This window comes from Meleagris gallopavo, chromosome 1 (assembly GCF_905368555.1).
Source record: "Meleagris gallopavo chromosome 1, MGAL_WU_HG_1.1, whole genome shotgun sequence".
NCBI classification, from domain to species: domain Eukaryota; kingdom Metazoa; phylum Chordata; class Aves; order Galliformes; family Phasianidae; genus Meleagris; species Meleagris gallopavo.
In genome coordinates this window covers 99243141-99262582 of record NC_139404.1, presented here as the reverse complement: position 1 = coordinate 99262582, position 19442 = coordinate 99243141, and the positions used below count along the sequence as shown (strand labels likewise).

Here is a 19442-nt window from a genome sequence, read left to right as displayed (position 1 = left end):
CATATACTGTTATATTTTATCACAACACACAAGTTAACCACTCATTTGCTTGTCACAGTCTGCACATTGTCTAAAAAATCCTAGAGTTCTCTTTCAAATATTGCTGCTTGACTACATGGATTAAATAATGTGTGCCAGAATTCAACTTATATAATGACTTAAGTAAACCGAGATGTACAGAGGACCAGTCAAGGATAAAGCATTTATAACTCAGGATATAATGGCACAATGGAAGCAGCTTCATTGAAACACTAACATTAAACAGAATGGGTGGACAAAAAATGCCCTTCATGAACTGTGTCTTTTCTAGAGAACATATGAAGAGACATTTATTTTTCAACAGGCCAACCTTGAATTTAAGAGAGAGGGTGACTAAATGCTCTATTGTGTCCACATTTTCTCATATTCCTTCCTAGAGTTTTTTAAGAAACTAATAAAATGTTAAAATGCCAATTATCAGATAATCCCTTTTAATCTACATTAAAAATAAAATGTTAAGGATCTATAAGCAATACTTCTTAATAAAATGTATTCATTATTTTTGGGATGGTTTTAAACAGAAGTAATTAATAAAACACGTACAATGGAGCAAAGATGAACTACTATGAAAAATCAAAAGGTTTTTAACAGTAAGTAACACTAGCATTGAAAAATACACTGAAATAACTACACATTGTAATCTGAAACTAAAGTTTCATAGTGACTGTTAGTAAGTATTCTCCAAATGATTAATAATGAGTTTTTCTATAATAATATACTCTGATACTATGAAGTGCAATGAATTCTACTTATATAGTGTAAAAGATAGATTATTTTTTTTAATAGCAAGCAATTACCTTTATGGGAAAATAACACTGAACAAACATGAAAGCCATGTTAATCAATTTAATCAGGACAGTTAGAAACTGATATGTTTTATAATTAAGGCTATGATAATCAGCTAAATTAAGAAGTCAATTCATTAAGTTTTACTCCTTACCATTCACAATAACAATTATATCCCGGAAGTCAATCTCTCCTCTGGCTTCCACTCTTCCTTCACAACGGTATATTCCTTCATCACTTTTATTGATGTTAAGAATTTGAAGATTATTGTTTGCTAATATTGCAAATCGATCTAGAAAGTCATGTAAAAGATTAAGTGGTGTTAACTGCCATTTCCTCACAACACAAAACAAACACAGTGTTTATATTACACTATTAAAACTTAAGCTAGGAGTTTATTCATAGAACATACATATATACATCTTCACAGGAAAAAAAAAAAACAGTTTTTTTAATGCTGTGTGAATTTAGTTTCATTACCGGGAACTCCATCAGAAAATGAAGACAGAAATGTAATGAGAAAATTTAATTGTGCTTCATCTGATGGAGGTTTACAGGACAATGTGTTTACATTAATGACGTGTAGATTCTTAAAGCCAAGCTTGAAAATTAATGCCACTACACACACTACCATAAACAAATGAACTCATTTTCCCTTTCCTGTTGCTTTGCAATTCCCAGAGAACTGTGCTTCAAGACATTTTGAAAAGTTGAGGTCTCCTCTTTTAACTTTGGTGAACTTTTTGTTAAGGTAAATTGTTAAATGTGTGAGACGAGACAGATGAAAGAAACAGAGAACATTTCTGTAAAATGTTGAAACACTGAGAGCTCATTTATCAATGGAAAAAAAGGAATGGGGGATGTTGACTGCATACTTTTTCAACTCTTGATGAAGAATAATAAAATGGATACAGTAGAATCATAGAATCTCAGAGTTGGAAGGAACCTTTAAAGGTCACCTAGTCCAACTTCCCTGCAATGAACAGTGACATCCACAGCTCAATCAGGTTGCTCAGAGCCTGCTCCAGACTGACCTTGAAAGTCTCCAAGAACAAGGCATCAACCACATCTCTGAGCAACCTGTGCCAGTACCTCACCACTCTCACTGTAAAAGATTTCTTCTTTATATCCAATCTAAATTTCCTCTCTTTTAGTTTGAAACTATTTGTCCTGGACCTTCATCGAAGACCCTGTTAAAGAAGAAGTCTGTCCCCTTCTTTCCTGTAGCTCCCCTTTAGATACTGAAAGGCCACTATCAAGTCACCTTGCAGTCTTCTCTTCTCAAGGCTGAACAGCCCCAACTCTTTCAGCTTGTCCTTGTAGGACAGGTGTTCCATCCTTTGGATCATTTTTGTGGCCCTCCTCTGGATACACTCCAACAGGTCCACATCTTTTCTGGACTGAGGACTTCACATCTTGGATACACTACAGGTGTACCATGGATGAGGCCTCATCAGTGCAGAGTAGAAGGGCAGGATAACCTCCCTCAACCTGCTCGCCACACTTCTTTTGATACAGCCCAGGATACAGCTGGCACATTGTGGGCTTATGTCTTCTTCGATTTTTGAAAGGTTTGTGCTCAAACCTTTCATCTCTCAGCTTGTACTGGTAGTATAAGCTGCCCTGATTCAGGTGCAGTATCTTGCACTTGGCATTGCTGAACCTCATGAAATTTTCTCCTGGGCCCACTGCTCAAGCCTGTCTAGGATTCTCTGAATGGCACCCTGTCCCTTGGGCATTTCAGCTGCACCCCACAGCTTGTCATCATCGTAAACATGCTGAAGGTACACTCAGCCCTTCTGCCCAAAGGTCATTGATGAAGATATTAAAGAGTATTCATCCCAGCACCAACTCCTGGAAGACACCACTAGTCACTCATCTTCATCCAGACACTGAGCCATCGACCACCACTCTGTGTTCGATCCTGCAGTCAGTTCTTCATCCATCTAACAGTCCACTCATCAAATCTATATCTTTCCAATTTGGAGAAAAGTATGTTGAGAAGTACCGTGCCTTACTGAAGTCCAAATAGATGATATCAGTGGCTCTTCCCTTGTCCTTGGAGTGACACCATGATAGAAAGCCAGCAGGTTGCTCAAACAGGATTTGCCCTTGGTGAAGCCATGCTGGTTCTCTCATTTCACCTCCCTGTCTTCCATGTGCCTTAGCATTGCTTCTAGGAGGATCCGCTCCATAATCCTTCCCGGCAGAGAGGTGACTGACAAGTTGGCAGTTCCCAGAGTCATCCTTTTTACCCTTCTTAAAAATGGGTGTGATGCTGCCATTTTTCCAGTCACGAGGGACTTCACCTTTTCAAATATCATTGGGAGTGGCTTGGTGACTATCAGCCAATTTCCTCAGGACTCTGGGATACATCCCATCGGGACCCAGAGTTTTGCGGATGTTCAGTTTCCTCAGGTGGTCACAAATATGATCTTCCCTAACAGTGGGAGGGTCACTGCTTCCCCAGTCCCCTCCTTCCAATCCAATTGTTTGAAGACTGAGTGATGATCTGTTATCAGAGAAGACTGAGGCAAAAAAAATTGTAGAGTACTTTGAGTTAGCCTTCTCCTTATCTGTAGTTTCCATTTTGCCTTTGTCACTCACTTGGGGGGAGTACACACTCCTTTCCTTTCCTGTCTGAGGTACTTGTAGAAGCCTTTCTCATTCTTCTTGCCCAAGTTTAGCTCAAGCTGGATCTTGGCTTTCCTGACCTTGCCTCTACACAGCTTAACAGCTAGTAGGAGATACTCTCGTGAGTAAAGCAAGTATTATAAAGTAATAGCATTTTATTCTATATTAAAGGTAGGAATTTTGCAGCATGGACTTATGATTACTTCAGTTTTGCAAATCTTAACATCATCTGTATTACTGTGCTCCATTTCTACAGAAACTTCTCCAAGAAGGTCAATTTAAAGAATCAGAGAGAGTCATCTGCAATTAATCTTAGTCTAGCTATAGGAATCTAGCCTAAACAGATCACCTATATCTCCTACTGTATGTAACTTAAACGCAGCTTACACTTACATAAGTTAATACAACAGTGCAACAAGCCGATCTACCTATAAGTCTCAGAGCTAATATGCAAGTATACTGAAGTCCATCAGTGTTTGCTCAGTAAATTCTACACTCTGAGCAAGCATCACAACTTTGCCAGCATGAAGAATTTTATCTGAGTATGTTTTAAAAACATGTTCAGCTCCTACATGCATGATAGCTCAGAAAGAGTTCCTGCAGAACAGTTTCAAATAATCTTATTTGGACTTTCATGGTCTATCTAGAGAAAATTTCCAATTTGAGAAAAATAAGGAAGGATACTACAGCATATGGATTCTTAATAGAACACAGCACCTGGTTAAACTCCACTTAACTGATGGGCTAGTCAAAATTCACTCCATAATTATAATGTTATAATGTCATTTTCTTTAACAACAACATTTCAATGTGAGTTAAAATGTATAACTTAAAGAGTTACCAAAATACTAACTGTCAGCAAGAGTTGATATTTCTTCATTTCGATACAGCCAGCTGACAATGGGAGCAGGTGAACTAGTAACACGGCAAACAACTTCTGCAACTTCTCCCTGCCTGAACTCTTGTGGTGATACTATGTCCCGAAAAGTGAGCTGTTCTAAAAAGGAAGAAAACAGAATACCATTAGTACTTCCCAGTTCACTCAGCACTGAAGTTAAATGTGGTATCAAATTAGATGTAGTTAACCATTAAGACTCCATCGTGTGCACAGTACAGAATTATTTCCATAATACATTTTTCTAAGATTCAAAGATTCTAAGATTTCAAAATTCAAAATGGTCCTGAAGACAGAACGTTCACTCTATCTCTAGGAATGATTTTACAATCATTTGGCATTATGAAAATGTTTGTTTTATTTATACAAACTGAGCATGCTTTATATGTTTTTCATTGTTTTCAATGTTCCAGAGCCCAGTTTTGAAGCTCTAGTTTTTCAGAAGTCTACATATTCAGGTTAATAGTTCTTTCTATTCTCTTCTGTGTTTTATTTCTCATGATCTTATTATTAAATTAATTCCTCATGTTCTCATTCCATCTAAACGTCCACTGAAACCACTTGAAAAAGTCTTATTAGAAAGGTGGAACTACAGCCTCATTGATTATGATATATTATCAACTGAGTAAAACATAAGCTAAAAAACAATGGGAAACTTTATGAAAAAAGTTTCTATTTTTGTCACAAGAATGTTTTTTTTAGCACTAAGATTCTGAGGATTCTGATAAGGCTTTTTCTTTATTCTGGTTCCAAGTAATCACATGTAATATTTAGTTTTATTAGTGAGTTTAACAAGTTCAGTATTATGAAAATTCAGCGAAAGAACTTCAAGATGGCATTAAAACACAGTCTCACCTAAGATCTAATGCAGAAAATAATTGCAAAAGAATTCTGCAAGAATTTCTTGCATGCAGAAGAAACAAACTGACTTATGTTCCCTAGAATCAAACACTGCCAATTCCATTTAAGAGGATGCTTTGAAGAATGTAAGTCAGAGAATGCAATTCTTTCTGTACTAACGAGTGCAGCCTCCAATAATCCATACGTTTTCCACAGTACAGTGAGCAAGCTTTTGTTGTATACACATCTTGCCCACTTTTATAAAGTATTTGTTCAAAATATTTGAAGTATTTGACTACGCTTACGCCTGAGAAGAAAAACTCTTATAAACAAGTTACACAGTACATCCTGCTTTTTCCTTATAATACATTGCAAATACAAACAATGACACTTCTATATGTTAGTTTCCATAAACATTTCCATTTCTTGTGTAGGTCTCTGGGCTTGTCTCAGAATTATTAAAATTACCACATGCACACACTTCAAAAGATTTCAGCTATGCTCAGCTCCTTGCTGACAGAGTGACTGGCAGCTTTAAGCATAAAAATGAATTCCACGGAACCTGTAATCCTTTGAACTATCAGCTTTCAAGCCATCATGTAATTGCTTGTGACTGCTATCATCATTCTAATGGTTGTTTTATCAATAGCTTTAAAAAAGAAAAATTGTGTATCTTTTGTTATCTGAGTTATCTATACCTTTCAGAAGCAGTGCTTTATGATTATTTTCTGTCACAAGGCAATTCCTTAACATTTAATCCAACCAGAAATGTATTTTTTATGAAAGACTACTCTCAATGAAATTACTGAAGAATTCAGCTGAAAGGATGTCAGCAAATGCCCCCTCCTTTCACCCAGACATCCCTTAGCTTATATCTTTTCACTGTATTTATTTAATATTAGCTTTTAGTCATTTTGATTAAATCTAAAGAATATATTATACTGCAAATGTAATGAAATTGAAAGAAAAAAAACTCTCAGAGAATCTCTAGCCATAATAGAATGTATTTGCTTTTAACATATATTCAATTAATTGTTAGCAATTGAAATACATTTTAGCTGTTTATCATATTAAGCTTCAATGCTCTATATCAAGTTCCACGATAAGGCCAAGAATATGAGAAGACTGATATAAAACTAATAAATTCACTCTAAACTTCACTTAATTAATAATCTACTTTTCCTTTCTTACTTCTTTATTTATGTACATATTTGTTATAGGTTGCATATGTACTTGTACTTGGTAGTCCCTCATAGTCCATCTTTTCCACGAGGAACATGTAGTGCACCCCACAGAGATGGTATTTTAAGAGACAAACAGAAAGTAATCTGCAATAATTATATAAAGTTGTCTTCCTAACAGTGAACTAAACTGCAGGAGACACATTTATTTGGAAGATACCCTCCTGAGCCTGGAACAATATTTTGATAGGCTTTGCTTTCTCAACAGCAGTTGGCTCTCAAATCATATTCTTTCATGTTCTATTTGATATTACTGTACTTACGATAAATTTCCAGAACAACAGTAGCTTCTTGAGTTTGTCCTTTAGCATCTGTTGCTTGACATCGATATATGCCAGCATCTTCTATATCTGCATTATAAATGATGAGACGTGATCGAACACCTTCTTTCTGAACAACCACTCTTTGACTAGAAACAATTTTCTCTCCTTGTGGATTGTACCAATCTATGTTGTCAGGCTCACCAATGGCTGCAAAATAAATAAAAAAATACATAATATCCAACGTTATAAGTTCAAGGAGACATTAAGTAATGCATATGCACAATCTCTATGCAATGTCATAGACTGCTGAACTGCGAGAAGGAGTTCTGAGAAACTGCAGAAAGATAAGAAAGGTAAAATTGCAGACAAAGTTATGATTGTTGAGACAGGTTAATTAATAGCTCCAGAATTCATGAGGAAAAAATAGACACAGAAACATATAAAATTTTAAAGGAAAGGAAGTCTGGTCAGCAATCTCTTTGTCTTATAATTGGTCATACGTCATTCTCAATGGACATTCACAAATCAGCAACATTAAGAATTCATTTCAGGCAGCAGCAAAAACAAACTCTTTTCTTCTGACTTACTTCTGTCACTATGGAAAAGACTTTTTAAGGATACAACAGCCTAACCTATTAGCTTATTAAATCATTAGTTTAAGCAAGTAGAAGTATTTTAACCAAATAAGAACCATGGTAGATATAAATTATCTACACCAATACAGACAAATTTCAAACTATTCAAAGTAATGTGGTTTGTGGGAATCTGAAATCAACAGTTTTTAGACTGCAAATGTGAAATCAGTGAAGATCTATTTCTCACAATTCTCACAAGTCAATATGAATATATAAAAATATGCAAAATTTCAGTTAATACTGTGAATTGATTAGTTCACTTTTAAATTAAGCGTAAGGTTGAAAATCTAAGAAAAAAAATACACACCTGTACATGTGAAGAATTTGGATTCACCGACACTGAGTTCGACTTTGCTAAGAGAAATGGAAACCTGAAGTAGAGCTGAAAAATAAAAAGTATGTTGTGAACACATTCTCATTCATATGTCTATATCTTCTATTTTCTTATTCTATACAGCATACTATATAAGGTGTATATATCAAATTCAGCATTTTGTCTTCTGGAGCATACAGAATATGACAAGCTCTCTCGGCTGCCAGCCAAGGCAAATCCCCATAAACTCTGGAAAGGAGACAGGTAGGTTTCTTAAGAATCTAGTTGGATGGTTAGGCTTAGAAGACAGCAGTTAAATGATCATTCTCTACCTTGAGGTCAGTAACAAGTGGAGTACCACAGGGTTCTGCCTGAGATATTTCCAAATTTAACATCTTTATCAATAACCTGGATGAGGTAATTGATCTAGAAAGACTGGAAGAATACATCTGTAGGAACATCATGATATTCAGCGAGGATAAATGCTAAGTTTTGCACCTGGTAGGAAATAAGGAAACTGAAGTCATTCAAGCTGAGGACAGTCATAGAAGACAAGAGTGCACAGGCAGCAGCAGAAGCCAACTGGGTTTTCACAGGATCATGATTCACAGGATCATGATCGAGGTGATCATGTACATTAGTAGATGGAGGAGAGCAATTAATACCTCTTCTAGGTGCTCTTCAGGCCAAATGCAGAATTCTACATACACCCTCCCCCAACCCTCACCTCAGAATATAAGAATGATTTTAAGCTTCACATGAGTGAAGCTAAGTGTGGGTTGACATGGTGGGTGTAGCTGGGTACTCAATGAATGAGGAGAGGTTGGGAGGACTTGTTTAAACAGGAGAGAGGTATAGAGGAACTAAACAGTCAAGTGCTCATGCCTATGGGAAGTTATTAAAAAGATGGATGAAAGGCAACTGATAAACTGAAACAAGAGAAGTTCAGGCTGGCCATAAGGAAAAAATTATTTATGGTGTACTGGAGGGGGTTGCCCAGAAAGATTGTGCAGTCTCAGTTCTTGCAAGTTTCAAGAGCTTACTGGATAAAGCCTTACAGTATCTGTAGCTCTTCGAGATTCGTTATCTTAGAAAATTGGCCAATAAATGTTCATGAATCAATGGATAAAAAAGGTCATGTTAATTGCAAGCTCTAATCAACACATATAAAGGTAAGCAGAAAAGAACTCTCTGTTTAGGGAAGAAGACTTACTAATTTTATTTTAGTACTGTACATAGTAGAGAACTGGGATTCACACGAGATTTAAAAAAAAAAAAAAGTACTGTTTCACAAACATAGGGTTTGGAATCTTGAAATACAAAGTTCTGCAGTTCTGGAATTATGGTGGAAATATTTTACCATTCTGAAAACCACAACATGAACTACAGTGAATGTTAATGACTGTATTCAGCATATACTGAACACCCTAACCTTACTAGATTCCTTTTTGTTAATTGGTACAAAGGACCATCAGAACAAACTTCTCTGGAAGCAGGAACTATCAAAATCTAAATCAAATGTTCTGAACACCAAAATTTCTCCATGGATATCTCAGAACTTACAAACTTGCTAGAAAAACAATTGTATTGTTCAGCTGATAGTAAATAATAAAGAATAGTTGAGCACAGAAAAATATTGTTTAAGTAATATTGCATAAATCTTCATGTGGCAATTAATACAATTGAAACCCTCATGAAATAGATTTGTTATTAAATTAAATATCTGCATATAATCAGCCTGGATATGCATGAACTAAGCCAGATTTGAATTTGTGTTTAACAGTCATGTCAAGAACAAAAATCAAAAAGACAAACAAAACTGTAATATCTGATCTTCAGCCATGTAAAGGCAACAGAGGAAGAAATAAGTAACATCCAAAATTTAAGAAACTGTGATAAGAAGTGAAAAAGAAAGTTAGAAAATATTTTTCCTTCATCTATATGATATATATTTGATACTGCATGACAATTTTGGCAAAGAGATGAACAGTTTAAAATTATTAGCATAAGTGCAGTTATAAACACTGAGAAGATATGCTAGCTAAATCTCTGAAACAAAATGAAAATAATATCTTCCATACACGGTATATAGTATTTACAAAATAAAAGACCATCTGCCCAATTTTTTCAGATTCATCCTTTTACTAGCTTCATGTAAATAGAAAAATATCACTTTATGCAGACGAGAATGAAAAATATTGCCCAAGTGATTAATCTAGCAATCTGCACATACTAGGTAATCAGGCAAATAAAACAGCATCCTAGAAGGCTCACTCATTAGTTTCTTCAAGTAAGACATGCAATTAAAAGTAAATATTGCACAGAGGCAACATATCCCAAAAGTTTTACATTGCTTTCAAATGTACTTCAAGAATTACATAGGTGCGTTAGGTTATTATAGGCTCTGATGAAGACGGTACGCAATGTGCATACTATTCATATTAATGCTAGCTGTATGCTAGCAGCTAATGAATAAGTATAAAAAGGAGTAGTTTGTACCAGACTGGTTTGAACGTCTTTGAATACACAAACGAATCCTTATTTTATCAAGTCACTGAAGCTGTTCCAAGAATTCAAGTCAGTAGAGGCTGTGTCTAGCTATGTTCAAACAAACTGAGAAATGAATAGTAGATTCTGACTAGACCTGACAAAGTACGCCTCTTCCCATGTTTCCAAGGATATTACTAAACTAGCAAAAAGTTATATATATATTACACACACACACACATATAGTTTTATATATATATATATATATATACACACACACAAACACACACACACATATAAAAGGCAATGCATTAGTTGAAGTGGAAAACTGTGGAGCATGATGCTCCTTTAGTAGTATCTCCTGTTCTGGGAAAAAGTAAAGTTAGTGAGGGCTTCATTTAAGTCTTCAGTAAACATGCAATTTTACATCAAAATAAAGCAGTTAGCAGTAGGTGATATAAGCAATCCCTTCCACTCTGGTCATAGTCATTACAAAATAATTATTATCTATGCTAAAAGGATTCTGTCAAATTATTTCTTAATGGGTTTAAAAATCACTTAGGAAGGTAAGTAGGAACAGTAACAAGGGGTCCATTTGTTCTGTTAAATATGGAGACAGTTGACTCTGTTCATAAGATTTAATGTTTAGTAGACTACTTGATTTTAAAGCCATTTGCACTAGTATACCTCACATTTCAGAATTCCATCTCCATCATATTATATTCATATATCCATATTCCATCATATCTCTGTCTACATAGATGAATTCTGAATACAACAGAAGCAAGCTATCATCAGTATAAGCTTTGATAAAGTTTCATTATTACTGCTGCATAGCAATATATTAAAACACATATACTCAAAGCATACGTATATAATTTATGTCATATCAAAAAGGAAAAAGAGACAGTATTTGGATAACAATTGAAAATTGTTGGTTAGAGATGTGCTCCAATTATTTTCCAGGACATCTTCAGAATTCCGCTTCTTAAAAAAAAAATAGTAAAAATAAAAACAACAAAAAATAATCACTTCAAAAATCCTGAAAAGCTTTCAAGTCAGTCAGTTCTATTTAAAAGTATGACACAATACAGATAAAAACAGCAAAAAAATAAAAAATAAAAAAATCCACCAACAACAAACAAACAAACCACATATTCTGCCTCTCCACTTTCTTCAGTGTAAACTTATTACAACATAATTAGCAGTTTTATGCTACATTGATAGATCTGAATGCTTTTTTCAAATCTGTTTTTGAGGAATGAGGCAGCACTCTACTGTGGAGAGGTCATTCTAAACCTAGTGGGTTGCTGATATACTGGAAGACAAGAGTCAGTAAAAAGGAAAGGACACATATGAAAACAGAATAAGGCACTGCTGGGGATCAAGCTGCATCCAAGGAGAGGAGTGATAGCTACAGCAGATAATATAGGTGCCTTTGGCAGTGGCCCCTTAGACAAAAAAGATGACTGCAATATACAGCTGAGAGGAAGGTAAAGATCATAATTCAAGCTGGAGTTCTCTAACCGTAATTATGAGCTAGTATATTGGTATGCTTTGACTTCAAGTAGCAGTTAAACTTCCTTGAGTGATATGTTTTTGCTTTCAGCAAATGATTACAGTATCATTTAATGTTAAATATGCTTAGAAAACACCTTATTCTGAAGCACGAAGAAATTAAGTTTTTAATTAGTACCCAACTCCTAACCAGAACAACCATTCACCTTGTTAATCTTCTTTCCATTTGTTATACAGGCTTCTGAAAACATTTAGCTTTTACTGATTCCAGGTAACAGTGAATGGGTTTTGCATGTAAATTACACTAACATAATTCTCACAGAAACTGATTCTCTCTTAAATTTCTAATGCTAATATATAATGATATATTTTGAAACATCAATTTTTTTTTCTTTTTTTTTTTAATTCTTTTTTGTTGTTGTTATTTTCTACATACTTTACTCCTGTAGGTACCCTGAATTGAAACAAGGAAATAGAAAAGTATTAACAGTTCAAGGGCATTTGGTGTTTAGAACAAATGCTCTTTGAGGCTTGTTTTACTTTTTTATTCAACAACAAGAACAACAATAAAACTTATTTTAATTAATAGTTCAGCAGAGTAAGAACTATAAAGATGTTAAGAATTCTACACGGTTACAATTTGGTAAGAAAACATCTAATCTGAGTCATTCCAGTGAGAAACCAAACAATTAGGAGGGGCAACCCTCTGTATAAAGAATTCCACAAAAGTGCCCATTTCAAAATAGAGTTAAGACTCTGTTAAACTGTTTGTATTTGAAAGAGCAAGTGGGGCAAACAGAAATAATGCTGAAAGATATCTTAAGTCACATAAGATGTTATACAGGAAGAGCACGCAATCAGATGTCACACAAAGGAAGACCATTAGAATTAACAGTATCATTATTAAAACTATCATCATTAAAAGAACAGACACACATGAAAATGCTATTGTATGGGAACTGTTGAATCACAGCCTGAAGCACTGACTGATCAACTGGGGAAAGGACTGGCTCAGCCCTGGGAGCACAGGTGAAGGAAATTCAGCTTTGTGACCAGAAGGGGTGGAGCCTGGCTGCACCTCTCTTAGACCCCATTTAAGGGCTGACTGCCACTAGGGAAGGATCTCTTTTCTGGAGATCTCTTCTTTGTGGAGTTTTTCCCTGAGAGCCTAGATCTTCAGAGGCAGGTGAGTATTCTTTCCCTGTTTGTCTCTTTTACCATTTCACTCTTGTATTACCTTTCCACCACACTAATCCTTCTGACTGTAACAGCTATAGAAACAGGTTTTCATCACGTACTGTCACACCTCTTTTATATCTAAGTATATCATCTATGGGGAAGGAATCTGTTTATCTGTATAAAGGAAATGATGATATTCTTTCTGGTGCTTTCAAGTATTTGTAATCCTTTCTAAGTAACAGCACTGGCAAAGAAGTGATTGAGAGTATTGTGGGGGGGACTAAGGGTAAAAATTTAATCCCAACTGCTTACTGAAGTTTAATTTACTCAACACTTTATTGTTTTGAGATACTGATGGATTTTTTTTTCCAATTTCTGTTTAGCAGTTAATTAAATGAAGTTTGCTATTCAGACACTATTCTAATATCTTATAAACATTATAACACTATATTCTCAAATTTTATTATTACTATTATTTTTTTATAAGATTTAAGATTCACTAACTGGTCTAATGATAGGCTGTCTTTTATCTAATGGTCCTGAATGCTTCTGGGAAGAGATGTCAATTTCAGTAGAAATACCTGAAAATTAAACTGAATCTACAGTTCCCAATAAACAAAAAAATAAACTCTATGGACACTGATAGTTTTCTTCCTTGAGAAGGATGGGCTACTATTAAATTATTAAGCATCACTTCTCTACAGTATGACAGTACTGAGAGGTGATGTTAGACAATTAAAATGTAACTAGCAAGTTCCACAACTAAGCGCCTCAGACTAACTGAACTTTCCATTCCCTTATATTAGCATTTACTGGGTTGCATCATCAGGAAACAGAATCCTGATATGAAGTTCTGATGTTTTATTTGAAGTGTCATTTTGAAGCGTCATTCCCTGATGAGAAGAGCTAGAAGTCACATGATGGTCAAAACTGCTTTAAGGGGCATAACAGAAGGTTAGGGATGAAATGCATGATATAAGACAACCAACGTGATCCACTACTGTGCAATGAAGGTATAAATACTGAAGCTTGATAATCTTCTATTTGATAATCAAATCAACATATTCAATATTAACTGAAGATAATAGTATTATAGACAAATATTCTTTCATCACAAAGTCTTGCCTTGCTTAAACAGTGAAACCTTATCTAAGCATAAAATTAGATCTAAGAAACATCTATCCAAAAACGGTTTGGAAGTCATTGCTACGGAAGTATGACTGTTGGAGTTACTGCACCTTATATGTGTGGAAGCAGAATTTGTCTCTATCGTTGTTAACACCACTGTTATCTGGAAAGATAATACACTTTCATGCACAGAATTTCCACAGCAGTGAATACTACCAATCCCATTTCTACAAATACACAAAAGCATACATTTTAAGAATTTGTCTTGCAGCTTCAGAACCACAACAGTCTGTTGTGAAGTGTAGAAAAGATAATCTTTGTAAATAAATAATTCAATTACTTCAAGTATTTCTGTTCTTCCTAAAACTAGGCATGTACATGAACTATCACACTTAAATATAGAATGTTTTAACTGAGCTATGAAATCTGATGTTTTTTTACTTATCTCAAAAATTCATTTCCATATTTAAATAACAGATCCATGCTTTACGCATGGAAGACAGACTTTGTTAATCCATCTATACTACTGTCTTTCAAGACTCATGAAATCAAAAGGTAAACAACAGTTTTAAGTGAATGGCATGACACAATCCATGAGGGGGAGAAAAAAAAACAGTAATTAAATACAGTATCAGAAAATTTTTTGGGAAAAAAGAGTTCAGAACTGCACTCATTGAAACAAGTTTTGCTGTTCTTTAAATGGAATATTTAAACAGATAACACTAAAAGCAGTTCACAGAATGTGTGCTTATCTGTTAACACCAGGTAAAATCTGGCAGCCATCTCTCCACGCTATGTGAATTTTCTACTGGTAATGTAATTTTTAGTCTATGATCCATATTTCTGCTAGGACAATATGGAGCTAAAATATTGTTCAAGAATCTTTGGTGCTGAAGTTGATGCTAGATGTGTTTCAGAAGTGATATTTTGGTCTTTCACTTCGCCCTATGAAATAAAAGGTCTTCAGTGGGTTAACTCTTTAGCTGTCACTTCAAACATACGTGTTTCAGCTCAGTTTCACAATAAAGAACCCAGTCTGCCTGCTTTGTGATCATTCCACAATGTCAGACAAAACACAGTAATAAGGATGGACATCTGGGAAATACAGTTCTAAAGCACACCAGTGATTCATACAAAAAGAACTAATATAGATGAACTCTATAATTTAAGAATTACAGTTACAATAGTGAGAACTTCAGAGGTTTAAAATCATAAACAGGGATTGGTTAAACTATTTTTTATCAACATATGTGAGCTTTGTTTCAATCACCTTCACTGAACCATTTTATTAGAAAATAGAGAAATGTATCTGAAGTTTTGATCTCTCGTGAAAATGACCTGAAACTACAAAACATAAATATTAAAAATAGGCAAATAACAGACATTCTTATCAGGTACTGGAAGGATTATTAAAAAGAAAATCCACTGAAAATCTAGTTATTTTACCTAAAAAGAATCACTTCATATTAAGGTAGTATAAAAAATTACTGTTGTTCATACAGTTGAAGTATTCTCTTTGACTTAGGAGGAATGTCAGAATGGTCTCCTGAGCCCCATCTGGATTATAAAGATAGTTTCAAGCATAAATATTCTTTCTGTTTTGAAAAATTAGAAGTTCAAGGAAATGCTCATAAATAACTGACACTGTCAGAGATCATAAGAAATCACACCGGCTTTTCAAGCTCTTTCTTTTAACCCTTAAGCTCTTTGATCTTTGAGTGTCACTGTATGGGTACTAGCAAGTTCCCATTTTTTAATTATCGTGATTTAAGAAACTAATTTCCCCTCAAAGGATTGCTTTGAAGCCTTTCTAATTGAGAACCAACAGGGTGGCAATTAATATGAAAATAACAAGACAAATGAATAAGCAAACAACTTACTGCAGCAGATATTCATAGGCTTTAAAAAGTCAGTCTTTTCATGAACTTTAAAACATTTCCATTAAGGTTGCTGTAACTCTTCTGTTTAGATATTTACTGGTCAGGTTATAACTAGTTTCAGGATTACAAATACTTTCTGTAAGCAAGTGCAACTAAACTTTGAATTTCAGTCTCAATAACACAAAACAGGTCAGGTCAGATACCTTACTACTCAGTGCTACAGTTTTTAGAACAGTTAAACAAGACAGTCTGAAGAAGCAGCACAAGTTTTTACAGAAGGTTTTTTTTAGCTGTCCGAAGACTTACATGTAGCGCTCATTTTTAACAGCTCCTGCAAGATCCATTCTCTATTACAATACATTCACTATCTTCTAAGCCCTTAAAACTTTGCATTCTTCAAAAACTACTGAAAATTAATTACATTATTAATTTATACTTTACAAAAATATTTTCTTTTGTACAGTTGGTGCCAGACTACTTCACTGAGCGTTTATCTCTTCCGCTTTTGTACATGATGTAGAACATCATTCATTGCAGGGGAGTGTGACTAGATGACCCACAGATGTCTCTTCCAACTCTAAGGATTCTATCATTTCCTTCCCCAATTTTTCCTGATATTACAGAATTTTACTCTCGATCTTTTCTCTAACTGAAAGATAATGTTCAACCAGATTATTATAATTCATCACAGTTTCTCCAGTAACGTATATTAGACAGAATCACAGAGGAAGGGTAAAATGCAGTTCCAGTTCCCATGTATGCTTGACAACTATATATTTTAAAGATGACACTTAATAAATAATAGAATTTTTTCTACATATTATGATATGCTGGAATATGCAAAGAATAAACAAAATTTGTGTTTGTGTCAACAAACAAGAAATACATTTCATTATAATTATAGAGTGAGAAAAATATTAATGAGGATTCTGTTGTTACTTCTACTACCAAATCCCTGAACAAAATCTGTAGCAAGTAACACTGTTGATTACTGAATTACTTTGTGTACCATTAATATCCTTTCTCAAATACCATTATGCAAAATTCTATTAAAAAAAAAATATGATGTTCTAAGTTGTTTTTTTTTTTTTGGCTTATGGAAGAAACATTTTTTCTTCCAACTACCATCTCCAATAATCAATAAGCTACTCAGATTTTAATTTTCGTTTTAAATTACTACGAAAACTAATCAAGTACAATATTCTAAATAAAAAAAAAAACATAGAAATGTTATCTACAAAACTTCATTGTATAAAACACAAAACAAAATTGATTTCTTTTTTTTCCTAAGAGAAACATCTTAGAAAACAAATTAATTAATTAAAAAAAAAGTTGATGTAAATATTTCCAAATATACCCCTGTAAGAGATTATTCTTCTACATCATTGTCTCAAAGCTTGTTGGAGACACAGATGGACAAGGCCAGGGGCAACGAGAGAGAGATAAGCTGCAGCTTAATGGCCCTGAAGTGGTCTTTTGTGTGGGCTTATCTCAGGATGATGGCCATCTCCGGGTACTCACATGACTCTTGCTCAAGCACCCAGGGATGTCACCTAGGCAGAAAAAGAAGGATAAAATGGGGACCTGAATCATGAGGTTTAAGTTTTCTGGCAACTGATCCCTCATGAAGAAGAAGAGCTTTCTGCCATGAGAGGCCTCATGACCTGCCTCTCTCCTTCCTGTACTTGCTCTGCGCTGCTCTATCACGATGCTGAAGAACAAAAAGGTATCTGCCATCAGACTCCTCACTACAGAATTCCTACATGCTAACAGACTCTCCTGGGCCTGCTACCTGAGTCCTGCTGCTTCCTCCCAGACTGACTCTGCGACTTCTTCCTGCTACCTGCTTGCTGCCCAAGGCTGGCCACGCTGCTGCTGCTCCCCCCACGGCTTTTGCCTCGGACCTTCGAAACGTCATGCAACGGGACCGCTGCTGGATCCTGGTGGTGACTTTTCCTCTTTATGCGATTCTTGCTTCTTTCCTATCTTTTCTACTGGCCTCCTTCCCTGTCTCCCTGATTAGGATTTATAATAAACTAGTCGGACCAACATTTGAACCATTGTTTCTTAATCTCACGCCGTGTATACAGGTATTAAAAGAACCTCATCTCCCTGCTATAATTTGGAGCGAGACAGTCCCTCAGTAGGACTGTCCCTCTAGACTACTCCACTTTCTTCCAGTAAAAGAAAACAGATACCGAAAAGCAGGACCACTGATTTCAGCGATGCTGAAAGTCTGTGCTGGATTAAATGAATTATGAAACTAGTTTCGTGTTACATGGCACATCTGTTTCAATAGGAACAGAAACTGATGAATTTGATTCAAGGTCTAACAAGTAAACAAAGTAATAGTTAAAAAAGAAAAAAAAGCAACTTAAGCTTAGAACTTAATACGAATAACGTATTCTTTCACAGTCAATTCCATTTTTTCATAACGCATCTCTGATAAATTATTTTTCTCCAGCAAAAATCATTCCTTAAGAAAAACTGGAATGAGGGAGTATATGGGATATGGGAACTCTAATTTTCATAACAATAGAGGCAAAGAGCTCATTGATGGGAAAGACAAAATAACTAAAGGGTCAGTTTCTGACAAAGCGTAGGCTTTAGTTCATTCTTTTACAGAAGGTAAATTACTTCACCCACCACACACCAATACTGAATAGTACACTTGTGAAAATACATTTACCTGTGGAAGAAAAAAAAAAAAAAAAGGCTTAAATACCAAACCGGAAAATATACAGAAAAAAAAAGTACAAGGACTGCTCCAAAAGTAATGACTCCCATTTAATTACGTTTGCCCATGATACCAGATGTTGTAGTTGCCAGTAGAGACTGAGCCTTCCTGTTAATATTCTGTTACATTTTGTTGCTGTGTGACAGATGGCAGCAGGGGGGCACTTCCTCATGCAATTAACCGAAAGCTATTTCTTTAGAAAGACTAATATCCTGTTGCACATTTCCAAGAAACTCATGTGAATAGCTGCATCCTTCAGGCCTCTAGCTTCTGTCAGGTTTGGCTGAAACTGGCTGTAAAACTGTATACCCACTAAGGGAAATGATAAGAAGAATACCTGCATAAGCTTCATTTTCTAGATGTGAAGCTTTATGCAGTTATCCAGTCACTGAAAATGTAAATACATAATGGTAGCAAAGAAATAATAATAAAAAAATCTGCCGTTCCACTTAATAATCATAATTTGATCTTGAATTTTACCAACTTGCCAGACTGCCTATGAAGAACTGTCTCTTTGTGCATGGAATACAATTCTGAGTCTTGTTCCGCAAGCTCCTTTTTCCAAGGCTTATGGAAACTACATGAATGTACTCCCAGCCTCCTGCCACCGGTGTGGCCCAGACAGCATGTTGTATTTGCTTTTGGAAACCTAGGCTGAAGCTGTGCCAGGTGGTAGGGGCAGCTGCCCTAAGCCTACACAGGGACGAGCTGGGTTTTGCTGGTGCCTCATAACCAAGAGCACACTGCCCAGCCTGGCTGAGCTTCAGCTCTGGAATTGCCACAGGGGGAAGGGCTGACAGCCCCAGGCTATCCCTGAGGGCAACGTTACCTGGGGGTACAGGACTGATGAGAAAACAAAAGCAAATC

General features: G+C 35.4%; 1 protein-coding gene across 1 annotated transcript in view; it reads right to left on the bottom strand.

Moving 5' to 3' along the window:
* NCAM2 (neural cell adhesion molecule 2) overlaps positions 1-19442 on the bottom strand; it is a 260302-nt gene that overhangs the window by 126529 nt on the left and 114331 nt on the right. The window contains exons 2-5 of the mRNA XM_085241440.1: positions 7641-7715; positions 6699-6905; positions 4313-4456; positions 980-1117 (exon numbers count right to left, since the gene is read on the bottom strand). Of these exons, the coding sequence (XP_085097566.1) occupies positions 980-1117; positions 4313-4456; positions 6699-6905; positions 7641-7715 (564 nt within the window). The remainder of the gene's footprint in view (positions 1-979; positions 1118-4312; positions 4457-6698; positions 6906-7640; positions 7716-19442) is intronic.